General features: G+C 41.2%; 1 protein-coding gene across 19 annotated transcripts in view; it reads left to right on the top strand.

Annotated features, from left to right (window-relative positions):
* Positions 1 to 15,797, top strand: part of Ubap2 (ubiquitin-associated protein 2) — an 89,174-nt gene that overhangs the window by 31,701 nt on the left and 41,676 nt on the right. For all 19 annotated transcript variants that reach the window (NM_001107928.2, XM_039109842.2, XM_063287609.1 and 16 more), the window contains 2 exons: positions 9,363 to 9,440; positions 11,717 to 11,827. In NM_001107928.2, the coding sequence (NP_001101398.2) occupies positions 9,363 to 9,440; positions 11,717 to 11,827 (189 nt within the window). The remainder of the gene's footprint in view (positions 1 to 9,362; positions 9,441 to 11,716; positions 11,828 to 15,797) is intronic.

Below are 15,797 nucleotides of genomic sequence, written 5' to 3'. Positions count from 1 at the left end.
TGCAGAGAGTCACAAGAGGGTAGGGACCACTGGGATCAGGGTGTGGATGCTGGGAATGTGAACAGAGTCCACAGTAAGAGAGCTGTGAGATAGGTGGTCTCTGTATGAAACTGGCGTGGCAGCGACCCGCCTGGGTCAGAGATACTTTGGAGCAGCATGGAGCTGCTAAGATACATTAGCACTAGTTCCAGTGGTCTACTGGAGCTGGAACTAGGAAGAGCCGGACCACAGGGTATGCACTCGAACCACACGGGTACCGTTCCGCGCGCCCCCCCCCCCCTTTTTTTTTTTTTTTACTGCAACAGCTGAGAACTTAACTCTGGTCCTCTAAAAGAGCAGCAAGTGCTCTTAAACTGTTGACACATCTCCAGCGCCTTTGTATTATGACATTTTGACAATACCCCATGAAGTATTTTCTCTTTGAAAACTCTCAAATCAATATGCCCTCTTCCTCCCCACAGTATATGGTTTTAAAAATGTATTTTTGAGACAGGGTTTCACCATGTAGCTTTGGGACTGGCAGGGCAGCCCAGGTCATCCTTGACTTCACAGAGATCCACCACCTTTGCCTCTGAAGTGCTGGGATTAATTTGTTTCCCTCCCCATCCCCACTCTCTCACGTTCACTTTGACTCTTTCCTTCTTTCCGAGCTTTATTTATATAAGCATGAAATGCTTTCCTTGTATATAAGTGTCCCACATAGAGTTAATACCGCTAAAGAGGGTGTCTAGTCCTCTGGAGCTAGAGTTACAGACAGTTGTGAGGTATCATGTGGATGCTTGGGATCTGAACCTGGGTTCTTTATTGCCAGAGCAACAAGTGTTCTTAACCACCAAGTCTTCTCTACAGTCCTCACAAAGTTTATATTTATTTTGAAGCAATATTTTATGTGCTGTAGGCTAGTCTTGAACTCTGTGTAACAGAGGCTGGCCTTGAGTTCCTGGTCGCACTTCATCTGCCTTCTCTTTGCTGGGATTATGGGCATGTACCATCATGCTCATTTCTGATTTTGTATGGAGCTGGGGATCAAACCCAGGGAGGGCGTTATGTGAGTTAGATAAAGTGATCTAGTAAGCTACATTCCCAGTTCATATTTATTTTTTGTGATGGTGTGTTAATATATAACTCAAGCTGTCCTTTTAACTCTCTGTCTAGATATATTCATTTAATAATAGTCATTATTAATTTTACACACTTAAATTGTTTCCTTTTTCTCATTATTTCTTCGCCGTGAGACAATGAAGAGCTCTTCTTTTTTAGCTACTATTTAACACCGGTTTGTCCTTTTCTTTTGGCCTCTTTTAGGGATGTTTACATATACAAAACTCCTACCTCTAGTTGTTTTTGTTTGTTCCTGTAATAAAAATGTGCAGTGCTGGGATTTGAACGCAGGTCTTCTTTATACTTGTGCAACACTGCACTTTACTGATTGAGGCATCTCCCCATCCCTGTACCTTGTCAGCTCTCATTTATGTCTCTGTATTTTCCTTTTCATTTCATAGTCGTTGTTTGCATATCACTGAAGTGGATTGTGCTTTCTTGGATCCGAGTCTTTGCACTCATAGATTCACTTTAAAAATGTAATACTTGAGTATTCGATATCAGAAGTAGATGAGGCCATTGAGACAGCCTAGCAGGTAGAGACACTTGTCGTTAAGCCCAAGGACCTGAATTTATCATCCTAACCTGACTTGGAAGAAGAGAACCGAATCTCACAAGTTGTCCTGATTCGCACATGTGGGTTGTGGGATTCTGACACTCAGACACACTTGTACATACACATGAACTAGAAAGTGGAAGAAAAACACAACTGCCTTTGCCTTGCTTCCTTATCAAGGCTGTATACTAATCCAGGTTCCTGTTGTACATTATTACGTTAAAATTCCAGGGGGCGGGCATGATTAATGTATTTTCTTTTGTACAAAAACTGTGTAGGGTTGTGTCAGTTGGGTTGGGCACAATAGCTGAGTTTCAGGATCCTGTCTAGCAGTATAATAGTCCTGTTTTGATTTTGAAATTTTTAAAGATAGGATCTCTTTCATTTTCTACAAAGACTGATAATTGTTTTGCAAGTTATTATTAACCTACCCTGTTTAACTGTTCTAATGTTATTCTCAAGATGCCACACACATTTGAAGGTATTTTTTGCTTACACAGAGACAAGTTATAATTTTTTTTTTTAAGATTTATTCATTTATTATATAAGTACACTGTAGCTGTCTTCAGATACACCAGAAGAGGGCATCAGATCTCTTTACAGATGGTTGTGAGCCATCATGTGGTTGCTGGGAATTGAACTCATGACCTCTGGAAGAGCAGTTGGTGCTCTTAACCGCTGAGCTATCTCTCCAGCCCCAACTTATAATTTTTAAACATAGAATTAGACTCGTATTGTTTAGTTTTCTTGCCTAATTTCCTTGTCTATTGACTTTTTGTTAGTATTTAACAAAGTTCTAAGTACAAGTATCCTTGGTTCTGTTGGGTTTTTGGTCCCCCTCTTCTCCCTTCTCTGCACCCCTCCATTCCTTTTCTCTCCTCTTCTCTTTTGACAGGATCTCTCTAACTCTGGCTGTTCAGAACTCACTCCATAGACAAGGCTAGCCTCAAACTCAGAGATCACCTGTACCTGTTGAGGTTAAAGGCTTGTGTCACCACCCACACCTTGCTTGTTTTTGATCTTAAGGAAAAATTTGTCAATTTTTATAGTTCCTTTTATCAGGATGAGGGTTTTCACCTCCATACTAAGTTTACTGAATAGTCTTTATAATAAAAAGAGGTTGGATTTTGTAAGCCAGGCTGTGATGGTGCACACTTAGGAGGCAGAGGCAGGCAAATCTCTTGTTCGAAGACAGCCTGGTTTACAGAGTGAGTTGTAGGATGGCCACGGCTATCTGGAGGAGAGATCTTGTCTCAACAGACAAACAAAACAACAACAACAACAAAAACCAATTGAATTTTATCAAGTGCGTTCTGTGACTCTGAAGATGATTATAGGTTTTTTGTTGCTGGTTTTATTCTCGTTTGGGAAAGGGGGTTGGATACTAAACCTGGGGCCCCTCTGTGTTCTGCCACGAAGCCACACCTTAGCCATAGAATATGTAGTTTATATCTGTTTATATCTGTGTAATATAATATATTTCCCCCCCGTTGCCTTACCTTTGCCTGATAGATGTTACTTTGTAAATCAACTTTCACTCCTGAGGTAAGCCTGACATGGTCCTAGTATATGATCATTTTTGTAAGTTGTTATTTTGCTAGTACTATTCATAATTTTTTATTTATTGATAAGGTATCCTTTTTTATGTCTTTGTTTTTGTTATTACTACAATCTGGTTTGCATTGAATTGAAAAGTCTTATTGGTTTTGAGAGTTTGTGAAGAATTGTTGACAAAATAACTTTTCTGTCTGCCCATCTGTTCTTCCTTCCTTCTTTTTCCTGTCTGTCTGTCTGTCTGTCTGTCTGTCTGTCTACCTACCTACCTACCTACCTACCTACCTATCTGTCATCTGTCTGTCTATCAATCTATGTACCTACCTACTTACCTATCTTCTATGGAGGCCAGGTCTTAAATTAGACTGTAAGTGTTATGAGGTGTTGTCAGGCTGTCCTGGAACTCATGTGGCCCAAATAGCCCTCAAACACATGAAGTCCTCCTGCCTCAGCCTCCTAAGTGCTAGTGATTACAGATCTGAGCCACCATGCTCCACTTTTCTGGGAAGTTTGATGACTAGTTTAGTTACTGAACCTATTATGAGTCTCCTTTTTTAGTAGTTGATGGCATCCTTGTTCTTCCACTCATCTTTGTGTGTTTTTTTATGTTAGAGTGTGGACAGTCATAAGCCATGGTGTGGTTTGTAGGTCAAAGGACAACCTTTGGGTGTCTGTTCCCTTGTTGAGGCGGAGTTTCTTTTGTTTCTGCTGACAGCATATTTTGGGCTAGTTGGTCCTTGATCTTCTGAATAATTCTTGTCACAACTTGCTGGGATTATAGATACATGCTACTGCATCCTGACAACTTACATACATCCCAGAGATGGTGTCATGTGCCAGGACTGTCTGGTTAGAGCTTTACTAGCTGAGCCATCTCCCCAGCCCTACTTTGTGTCTTTGCTCAGGATTTTATATTTTATCTAGGCTGTCTGATTTGCTGACACATACTTGTTCTAGGTTTCCTTTCACAGGCCCTAAAGTTTCATTTTTGTTGTTTGTTTCAGGCAGAGTTTTACCTCTTGTTAGGCTGTCCCTGACCTCACTAGCTTCCTGCTTCACTTACCTTTAGTTCTGGAGTTTTAGGCATGTGTTAATGCTTTGGAATCTCTCTAGTAACAGTGTTCCTTCTCTGTTTCTCTCCTAATATTGCTACTCTTGAATCTTATGTCTTCGTAGCTGAGTATTATTTTATTGAGATCCCCTCAGCTATGAGTCAACCCTTGAACAGGTAGCAATAAAGCTGGCTTAGTAGAATAGTGCCCACCCACCTTGCTAGAGCCCTGGATTCTGTCTCTCGGACTACCAAAAAACCAAAGCAGTGACCCCTCTCCCAAGAATCTAAGACTCACGTTTCCCCCTTTTCTCCCCCTCCCCCTTTTCTCTCCCCCCGTGTGTTTCTCTGTACAGCTGGCTGCCCTGGAACTCTCAGTAGACCAGGCAAGCCTGTAACTCAGAAATCTGCCTGCCTCTGCTTACCACCACCGCCTCCTCCAGGCTGCCTTCCATCCACCCCCTTTTAATACAGCATTTTGATCTTTAACACAGCTGATTTGAAACTCAGTATATAGCTTGGGGTGGATTTGAACTTGGCCAGATCCTTGAGTCTCAGTAGTGCTGGGATTGAGATTGTGAGTGACTATACCCAGCTGTGAGTCATGCTCTAATTTGTTGATGTCCCCCTTTCTAATCTTCATTTATTTTAGTCCTCTGCCTTCTGTTCCTTCTTTTCTGTCTGCTTTAGCGTATTGGTTTGCTGTTCTTTCTTTTGTTTCTTAAGTTATAAACACATTTTTTTTCTTGGTTCGGTTTCTGTTTAGTTTGAGGCAGGGTCTTTGTAGCTTGGTTGGCTGTGAGTCACGATCTTGAGTGGTGAGCACGACTATCACAGCTATTTGTCAACATGTATTTTTACTTTACCTTTACATGTTATTTTTAAAAGTAAAGAACCCATGCATGTATCAGTACATGAAGGTACAAAAGCTTGCATGTGTACGTGTGCAAACTCAGGTGCACATGCATACAACACATGAAGACAAGGATGTCATGGTTGATGCAGGTTGGAGGGCATTTTGTAGAATTGTCCCCTCTTTTCACCTTTATAATGTGTCCTAGGGATTGAACTTAGGTCACCAGACTCATGTAACCTGCTGAGCTATATTGCCAGCCCATTTACCTTGTTAGTTTTATCAGTTGTTTGAGACAGGGTCTCACTGGGTAGCCCTGGCTAGTGGGGAACTCACTCTGTAGACCCTGTTCCCATAAAGATCTGCCTGCCTCTGCCTCCTCAGTCAGTGGTAGGATTATAAACTTGTGTATTCATCTTTTTGTGTTGGTTCTAAAATATATTTTTATTTTATATGTATAGATGTTTTGCCTGCATTAATGTGTATGCACCATGTGTGCCTAGAACCTGCAGAAACCAGGGTATTGGATCTTTTGAAACTGGAGTTATAAGTAGTTGTTATTTGCCATGTGGGTGTTGGGAACTAATCCGGGGTTTTCCACAAGAGTCACAAGTATTAATCTCTGGGTCATCTCTTCGGTTCCTATCTCCTACCCTATCCTAGCCGAGACATTTTAAGTTGAAATTAATAATACAATATAATATACAATGTTTAGATCTGCTATGAAAGGCAGTAGCAGGCACTGTATTAATATGGACAGATTGCTCTGGTGTGCTTTAGCTCCAGAAACATCCATGGCTTTCTCTCACTCAGAAATGGCTCTCATCTGGACTCCAAATGTACTGTGATCACTTCCTGTCAGGTTATAGTTCTTTCTAGTTGTTCCTGTCTCCTTGTTCACTGATCTTGCTGTTGGACTTTTTGTGTACAACACTGGGACGTCTCAGGTGATGGTGAGTCAGGATGGGAGTTAATCTGGTGTGCAGTAGGAATAATGAAAGTGTATTTAAGGCGTTTGAGTATACTGGGAAAGATTGCATTGACACCTTCAGGAAGTATGGGTTCTGAATTTCTATACAGACATCTTTCTGGGTTCAATACAGTAGTGTTTGGCAGTTAAGCTGAGATAATAGCATGAAAAGCTTGGGATGACAGGCTGAGCATTTAGATTGGGCAGAGTAGGCCACAGCAGTTGGGATATGTATAATCCCCCACCTAATGGAAAGGCCTTGTACAGGTTCTTTATGATTCAGACACTGTTTGGTACCCCCTTGCATCTTCAAGTTCCTTGAAATGAATAAAATTTATGATAAAAGTTGAATGGAGCTGGGCTGTAGTTCAGTTGGTACAATGTCTAGCCAGTATGCACAAGACCCTGGTTCAATTCCTAGTTTCACATAAACTGGGAGTGGTGGCACAAGCCTGTTGTCTAAGCACTTGGAAGGCAGAAGCGGAAAGGTGGGAGGTTTAAGATTATCTTCTGCTGTATATAGTGAGTTACAGCCTAGATTAACATACATAACAGTTTTTCTTACCAAAAGAAACCTGAGAAGAGCTTTGAGGAAAAGCTTTGCTGTACTGATTGAGGCTGTGTCTTATTCTGTCACTCAGACTGGCTCCTGAGTTTCTTGCTTCTTTCTCCTCAGTTGTGGTTTTACAGGTACATGCCATGCTTGGTCAGGTTTTAAATATGTCTTCAGGAGTTAATGTAGACTTGACTTAAGCATCCTGATTTAACCAAGAATGGTGGCACACAACTTTAACCCCCATGCTGGGGAAGCAGAGGCACACTTAATCTGTGTGAGTCCCAGGCCATCCAGGGATACGTAGTAGTGAGACCCTGTCTCACAAAACAAAGAATGGGAATTTAGGGCTGGTGGGGCTCAGCATGCAACTGTGCCTGTTACCTAGTCTGGCCTGAGTTCAATTCCCAAGACTCAATGTAGGAGGAGAGAAACGATTTCTGAACTCATTCATTGATCTCCAAATGTGTGGTATAGGTGCCCTTCCCTTAAATAAAACAAACAAACAAAAAACAACAAAAACAACAAACCCCCAATAAATGTATATTTAATTTTAAAAGACTGTACTTGGGCATGGTACTTCACATCTACAGTTACGACATTCTAGAGGCTCAGGCCTGGGAATTGCTATGAATTTGAGGCCAGTCTGGGTTAGAGTGACTTCTCATCTAGGCAGGACTACGTAATAAGTCTTTGCCCAAAAATAAACAGCAACCCAAATAAGAGCAACAAGAATTCTCCCTCCAAATAGTAACCTGGGCCTGGAGAGACAGCTTAGCAACTGAGTGCTTGCCGAGCCATCGAGGACTGGAGTCTGGATTCCAGCACCCGTGTGACAGACAAGCTGGGCGTTCACTCATGCTGATGAACCCCAAGGCTGAGGAGACACTGACTCTTCTCTGGCCCTGTTCATGCTGTCCACAGGTGCCCAAGTAGCAGTTAAGTAGACTGTCAGACAACATGGCTGGCTTTTTAAGCAAGAACAGTAACTGAAGAAATACACTTTTGAAGTACTGTTAATTTTGCTTAAAACTTGGTAGGGAGCTGGAGGATGGCTCAGTGGTTAAGAGCACTGACTGCTCTTCCAGAGGTCCTGAGTTCAATTCCCAGCAACCACATGGTGGCTCACAACCATCTGTAATGAGCTCTGATGCCCTCTTTTGGTGTGTCTGAAGACAGCGACAGTGTACTCATATAAAATAAAATAAATCTTTTTTTTTTTTAAAAGAAATTTGTACAGAGATATGGCAGGAAGGTTATATTTTTACCTATTTACCTGTTGGCCTAATCCTGTTATTTTTTTTCAAAATTAAGATACTATATAGGAGCCGAAAATAATGGTGCATATGCCTCTAATCTCAGGACTTTGTAGATTGAGACTGGAGAGTTCAAGACTAGCCTGGGCTATGTATTAAGACTCTTATCTCAAGAAAGAAAAGAAAATCCAGTCAGGCTTGGTGGCCCAGTCCTGTAATCCCAGGTACTTTGGGGTTATAAATAGGACTTCAAGGCCTGTCTGGATTATAGAGTGAATTCAAAGCCCACCTAGGCAATCTGTCTATTTTTTAAATAAGCAGTCTCTCTAGCAAATAGCTCTTTCCGTCTTGGAATTCCTCCTGTAGACCTGACATGTAGTTCATAGAGATCCTCCTGCTTTTGCCTCTGGAGTGCTTATAGAAAAAAGAAAGGAATGTGCTACTAGGTCTTCTTTCAACCTGAGCAATTCAGAGAGACTTTGTCTCACAACAATAGCACAAAACAACAACAAAAAGGTAGAACAGATTGGGGAGAAAAAGAAATATGCATATTTATCATTGGTAAGTGCACAGTGGAGGCTCTAGGTTCAATCTCTGTTACTATAAAACAAAGAAAGCAAAACATCAAAACTACCACCACCACCACCACCACCACCACCACCACCACCACCACCACCACCACCACCACCACCACCACCACCACAAACCTCAAGTGAGCTTTTATAAAGTTCTGTCACTGTGCAATGCTACTAATATTTAACTGCTCTGTCACATAGAGATCTTAGACATTCAGGAGTCTGTTTTCTAAAAACAGGTTTTAGAATAAAGAATCCTATTTTCTGTGGAGCTGACTGAAATTTTCCTTCCATTTATAAATTCTGTAAGATGGTAAGAGAGAATTAACTTCAGAATTACTCTCTTCAGCTAAATGTAGCTCTTTCCCTACAGAACCAATCAGAGCCAGTAGGGTGTGGTCTGCAGACTTGTGTGCAGCCCTGGCTAGTCTGTGACTTGGTGTAGGTCAGCAGAAGGTGCTCATGAGTATCGGGAGCACAGCACATGGCAGGCAGCACTTGCTTTGCTTCCTTCCCTGCCTCCTCCGTGGGAAGGAAATCCAAGTAAGCAGCATGACTACCAAGCCACTGTGTGGGAATGAGCCCTTTATGCTGTTTAATTGGATGGTAGTTTTCTTATGGGAGCAGGCTTTATATAGTCTTGAGTCCCAGATTAACCACTTCCTCCCTCCCCCTAGATAAGAACTCAACATAGCCCAGGGTGTCATCATATTCTCACGCAGTCACTTGTGACTTGACCCTCCTGCTCCTGCCTCTCGGGAGCTGGAATAATGAACATGCTACCACACCTGGGTAATCAGTCCTGCTTAGTGCTTGAGGGTTGTGTTTGATTGACATTCTAGCATCTGTCGTAATATTTATTTGCTAAAATCTACCACTTTTTGGCTTCCTAGGCAACGGCTGAACAGATGCGACTTGCTCAAGTGATCTTTGATAAGAATGATTCAGATTTTGAAGCTAAAGTTAAACAGGTATGTTCCTATCAGAGTATACTGTGACTTTTCCTTTATTCTTAGTTTTTTTTTTTAAAGTATTTTCTGGGAGACTGGAGAGATGGCTTAGCTGTTAAGAGCACTGGCTACTCTTCCAGAGGACCTAGGTTCAATTCCCAGGACCCACATGGCAGCTCTTATCTGTCTGTAGCTCCAGTTACAGGGGATTTGAAACCCTCACACAGACATGCATGCAGAAAAAACATTGTGTGTAACATAAAACTAATAAATTATTTAAAAAATTATTTTCTTTATGTATGTGAGGGTTTTGCCTACATGTATATATGAGTGCTACATGCATTCTTATCTCAGGAAGTCAAAAGGGAGCATTAGAGCTCCTGGAATTGGAGTTATGGATGATTGTTAACCACCAGATGAGCGCTGTGAACTGAACCTGTTTTCTGCAGCAGCAACAAGTGCTCTTAACTTCCAAGTCATTTTTCTAGCCCCCCTGCACTTGCTTCTTAATATGCTTAAAAAGATGATTTTACTAGGAATTTTTAATTTAATTTTAATCTAAAATATACTTATTACTTAGTCTGAACTTGTATTCGATAATACATTTTGGGCCTATGACCAGGTGCTTAATATTGGTAGCCAAATGACAAAATACAGCATTTTATCTTGACAGGAGACTCTGATTCATTACTGTTTGCATGTGACCAGTGGACTAGACATTTGTGAAAGCCCACCGGCATTCTGTATACCGAGATTTAGAAAGTATAACTTTTGATATGTAAGGAATGTTTTTTAAATTGTAGGAAAGAGACAAATTGCCTTTTTAAATGTCAGTGTCATTTCAAACTTGTTGACAAAGTATAGATTTTTTTTTTTTTAGGATGATGTTTTCATTTCAAATTTTAACATTTTTTTTTTGATAAGTTTGCCTTAATTCCAAACCTTTCTTTACAGCGCGACGTTCTACTCTTAGTTCTGTCAGTAGGCAAAGTCTGATTCTTGTTCTGTCTTAATCGTGTGTGCCAGGCAGTACAGTTAGCTTACTTACATCAACAGCTTAACACTTGGGAAGTCTGGTGCGGGTGTTTGGTCTCATTTACTTGAAGGGCTTACGTAGGAAGACTGAAATTTAAACAGGTTCTCACTAAGTCAGATAAAAGTAAAGGTAACAAGATTTCTCTTACTGTAGAGTACTTACTTGTCCTTCACTCTCGTGGTGAAGTGGGGGAAATGTGAACAGAGAGCACTGGGAATCCATAGAGTGGTTAGAAGTGGTGTCCTGTGCTCTAATGCGAAGAGCTGTGCTTATGTGTATTAGACAAAGAGGCCTCCTGTCTGCACTTAGGTTTATTTACTTTTGTAGTGCCTAGGATCAAGCTTCATACACCACACTAGGCAAATGCTCTTATCAATGAACTGCAGATGCAGCCCACAAGATGTGTGTTCTAGACAGGTGTTCCTATTAATTAGCCTTGATAACTGCAGGCATGATCTCCTGAAATGTTGAAGTCAAGCAGTTTTTAACTTGAGAACATGGTAAAATAATTGAATTCCATTAAAACACAATACTTACGTCATAGATTTGTATGCTGATACTTCAGGATTATTCTAATGAGGAAGATGCTAAGTAGTTCTTTAGACTGATTAAAAGAATGGGCTGAGATTTACTTTGACTGCAGCTATAAAACGTGCTTAGCTTTCTAGAGACAATACTGTTTAGGAGTGTAGCTTGTTACAGCTGTTGGATTCTGCATGTGAGACTTTAGGCTGCAATTAAGTTTGTAAATAGGATGTTCTAATGCAATTAGTGAATGGTGGATATGTTCAAATGAAGTCCTAGTTACCATTTTAGGAATCAAATCTTCACAAGTTCTATGCTATTGACCTAAGTTTGAGCTTGACTGAGGAGTTCTGAGAATGCTGGTCTGTGCTGTTGTGCTGTTTATAAGCTGAAGGCTGCGGTGAACACCTTTAATCCTACAGTGGGAAGCAGGGGTAGGTTGATCAGCTGTGAGCTTGAGTGCAGCTTGGTCTGTATGGCCTGTTCTAGACCAGCAACTACTACTTAATGGCTAAAAAAAAAAAAAAGACTTTGAGGACGTTGTTGGTGGGTGAGTCTACTAGTATTATTTAGGGACACATGGGGAATGGGAATCTCAACGTGCTCTTTGAACCTAAATTTTACTAGCGTCTAGAAAAGGCCTTTGTGTGGAAGGACAGCAGAATTGCTGTATTTGCATAGAAGGATCACAAAGTTAACTCTGTGTGCCTTTTTTTCTCTGATACTTTTTGCATAGCTTATGGAGGTGACGGGGAAAAATCAGGATGAGTGCATCGTGGCCCTGCATGACTGTAACGGTGATGTGAACAAAGCCATCAATACACTGCTGGAAGGGAGCTCTGACACCGTGAGTACCGTGCACTCACTGGCCCACTTCATGGTTGCAGTTTCAGTTTCACTGTGGGTGGAAGCTGTGCAGAGGGGATGGAGCAGGCTGTGCTTTGGAGGGAGTGTTCTGGGGTCGGTCATTCACACTGTAGACGAGCAGTAGAGGAAAGTTCCAACAAGAACAAGTTCTTCCAGCCCAACAATTTCTAAAAAGTGTCCGAGCCCGTGGACATTAATACCACCTGAAAAACTGTGGCTCCAGACTGTCATGGTTATGCATCATAGTCACCACCTCTGACCATCCCTAATTGGTCTCACTCTCTTCTTTAGCCTAGGCTAGTCTCACACTTGCTCTGTATGACATTGAACTTCTGATCTGCCTGTCTCCTTGTACTAAGATAACAGGACGCTCTAATATTCTTGATTTATTTGAGAATATAGGAGCACTCTCCTGACTTACATCCCCAGCCTTCCTTTTTTGTTTTATTGATTTACTTACTTGTTTATTTATTAATATTTATTTATTTATTATATATAAGTACACTGTAGCTATCTTCAGACACACCAGAAGAGGGCATCGGATCCCATTACAGATGGTTGTGAGCCACCATGTAGTTGCTAGGATTTGAACTCAAGACCTCTGGAAGAATAGTCAGTGTTCTTAACCACTGAGCCATCCCTCCAGCGCTATTTTTATTTTTTTAAGATAAAAAGATGTATTTATTTTGTTTTATGTATGTGGCTATGTATGTAATATGTCTGTGCATATGTATATTAGGTTAGTGCCTGTTTCCCTAGGTCAGAAGAAGGCATTAATAACCCCTAGAACTAGAGTTTGGGGTAGTTGTAAAACAACATGTAGATACTGGCAACTGACTCTGTAAAACCAGCAAGCATCCTTTTTTTGTTTGTTTCGTTTTTGTTTTGTTTTGTTTTTCTCCTCCAAGAGAGGGTTTCTCTGGATATCCTTGGCTGTCCTCTGTAGACCAGAGTATCTGCCTCTAAGTGCTAGATAACAAGTGCTTTAACTGTTGAAAGATGTTTCCAGCTCTTTCTGCTCTAATTCTCTTTAAAAAAAAAAAAAAAAGCTTTGTTTATTTTATGTATATGAATACACTGTCACTGTCCTCAGACACACCAGAAGAGGGCATCAGATCCCATTACAGATGGTTGTGAGCCACCATGTGGTTGCTGGGAATTGAACTCAGGATCTCTGGAAGAGCAGCCAGTGCTCTTAACCACTGAGCCACCTCTCCAGCTCCTCTACTCTAATTCTTACATCTTCAGACTAACTGAAAACCAGGATTTGCTAACTCTTTCTTAATGAATATCCCATAAGCATGTTCTTTTGAGACTTAGTAATACAGGCCCTTACAATGCTCAGACATAGAAAATAAATTGCAGTGCTTGAAAATCATTCAAGGCTGTTATCCAGTCTATTTTCTTGATCTCTTTATGGAAATTGGATTCTATTTGATTTATATTTCTAAACTGAGGAAACTATTTCAGAGAAAATTAAAACAAATAATATGTCACCCAAAAGAAAATATAGTGATGAATGTACCCAACATGGCTTTCTTGGGGCTGGAGAGGTGACTGGTTGGCTATAAGCATGAACTGCTCTTTAGAGGACCTGGGTTCAGTTTCCAGAGCTCTTCTGTAGTAGTTCACAATGGCATATAACTCCCCAGGAATGAACTTACACACACACACACACACACACACACACACTGATGGAGGGAGGAAAAGAGAAACTTCTTTGTTTTAAAAGATCTATGTATTTTGTGTGTATAGATGCTTTCTTCTATGTTTGTATGTGCACTTGCTAGCCTTGTACATGTGAAGGCCAGAAGAGGGTGTCAGGTCTCTGAGATGGGGGCTATATACTGTTGTGAGCTACTACTATTTGGATGCTGGAAATCAAACCCAGGTCCAGTACCTGATGCTACCACATGCTGAGCCATCTCTCCAGATTGTATTAAAATTGTGTGCGCGCGTGCATGCATTTTTATTTTGTGTATATGTGTGTTTGACTACATGTATGTCTGTGTATTGTGTGCATGTGCCCTGTGGAAGCCAGAATGGGTTATCCAGATATCCCCAAAACTGGAGTTAAAGAGAGTTATGAGCCATCCTATGAATACTGAGAATAAAACCTCTTGCAAAGAGAATCCAGTGTCCTTTTTCTTTTTCCTTTTTTAATAAAGGGTCTTACTATCTAGTCCTGACTGTCCTGGAACCTACTTTTAGCTTTGACTCCATGTTCAAGGCTGGCCTTGAACCCACAGAGATCTGCCTGCCTCTTTCTCCCGAGTGCTGGGAATAAAGGTGTGAGCCACTAAACCTGGCAGATGCCATTCTTTTCTATGTTTGGGCTTAGTCACATTATTGCTTTGAGGGGAGGCTGTTTCAAATATTCACTGTATAAAATTGGAGTGCTGTGAGATACCAAATACTGTAACTATACTCTGCTTTTAAAGAAGGTTTTGGGCTGGAGACATGGCTAAGCAGTTAAGAGCACACGGTACATTTGCAGAGCACCTACACAACAGCTCACAGCTGTAACTCCAGTGTCAGGAGATCTGGCACCCACTTGTGACCTTTGTGGATGCTAGGCAAGCAGATGGTAAACAAGCCTTCACGTAGACACTCATGGTGGCTTATGCTTTTAATCCTAGCACCAGTAGGGGAGATAAATCTCTGTGTTCAAGAGCAGCCAGGACTATATAGACTCTATAGGTTCTCAACACAGCAATAACAAAGAATTTTGTTTGCTTAAAGCTCATATAATTTGGAAGGTAGTTCACTATTTTTGTGCAGCTGAAACTATCTGTAAAATTCCATGTTGCAGAGTACTGCTCTCTCTGTAATTAATATACCACAGATGAGAATTTATTGGGAAAGTGCAATGTTAAGGGATGCATTAAAATTTGCAGTTATGTGTTGGGATGTAGTTCAAAGGTAGCTGGTTGAGTGCTTTCCTGGCATGTGTAAGGCTTGATTTTCCTGTTTGCTTCCACAGTACTGTGGTGGCTTACATCGTCATCCCAGCACTGAAGAATGCCTTGAGTGTGTATCAGTCTACCTTATCTAGTGAATCCCAGGCCAGCCTGGGCTAAAAAGTAAAAAGTTGTGAGTTGTGACACGCGCGCGCGCGCGCGCGCGCACACACACACACACACACACACACACACACACACACACACACACACACACAAATAGCAACCAGGCATAATGATGCATGCTTATAATCCCTGCACATGGGATGCTGTATCAGAAGTATCCTTGGCTACATAGCAAGTTCAAGGCCAGCCTGGGCTACATGAAACACTGACCCAAAACAGATGCTTACCCAACACAAGAAATGGCAATACATTAAAAAGTATCTGGGTGTACCTCTACCAGAACAGGGCAAGTCCCTAGTAAACAGCTTGAAGAAGTTGTTTCCTGCCGATTTCTTCCTTATTAATAAGGCAGTGCTGTAGAGTTTTCATAATACCCAAGAAACACGCACACCTTCACATATCCTTGAAAAAGCATGTACTTTGGGAAGTAGGGTTTCTTGTGGGACAGGCTAATCTCAAATTCAACACACAATCAAAGCTAAATCTGCCTTCCTGAACTTTCTGCTGTCTCAAGTTACTTTGGAAATCTGTATTTTATAATTACTTGGTTCACTTTAAAACACTTCAGGTGCATAGTTGTCTCTCTTTCATGTTTATGATAGTACTGGACAAACTCCTTAAAGGTTTCTTTTCCTAATTTCCCTCACAAATAAATTCTTGTACCTCTATGGCTAGCTCACAAGCCAAGACTTGCTTAAAACTGAGATGGGATAATTTTGAGCCATCCCTCTGGGTTTTGTTTGTTTTGTTTTGTTGTATTTTGTTGTTTCCTGGAAATAGAACTAAATGGTTGTAGGGTTGTAGACCTGGTGCCTTTCTGCCACTGGGCATGGCCGCTTGGGGAGGCAGAACTTGGGAAGTTTG

The sequence above is a fragment of the Rattus norvegicus genome, chromosome 5 (assembly GCF_036323735.1).
Source record: "Rattus norvegicus strain BN/NHsdMcwi chromosome 5, GRCr8, whole genome shotgun sequence".
Taxonomy (NCBI): domain Eukaryota; kingdom Metazoa; phylum Chordata; class Mammalia; order Rodentia; family Muridae; genus Rattus; species Rattus norvegicus.
Note: the sequence above shows the minus strand (reverse complement) of the source record. Positions and strands in the feature narration are given on the sequence as shown.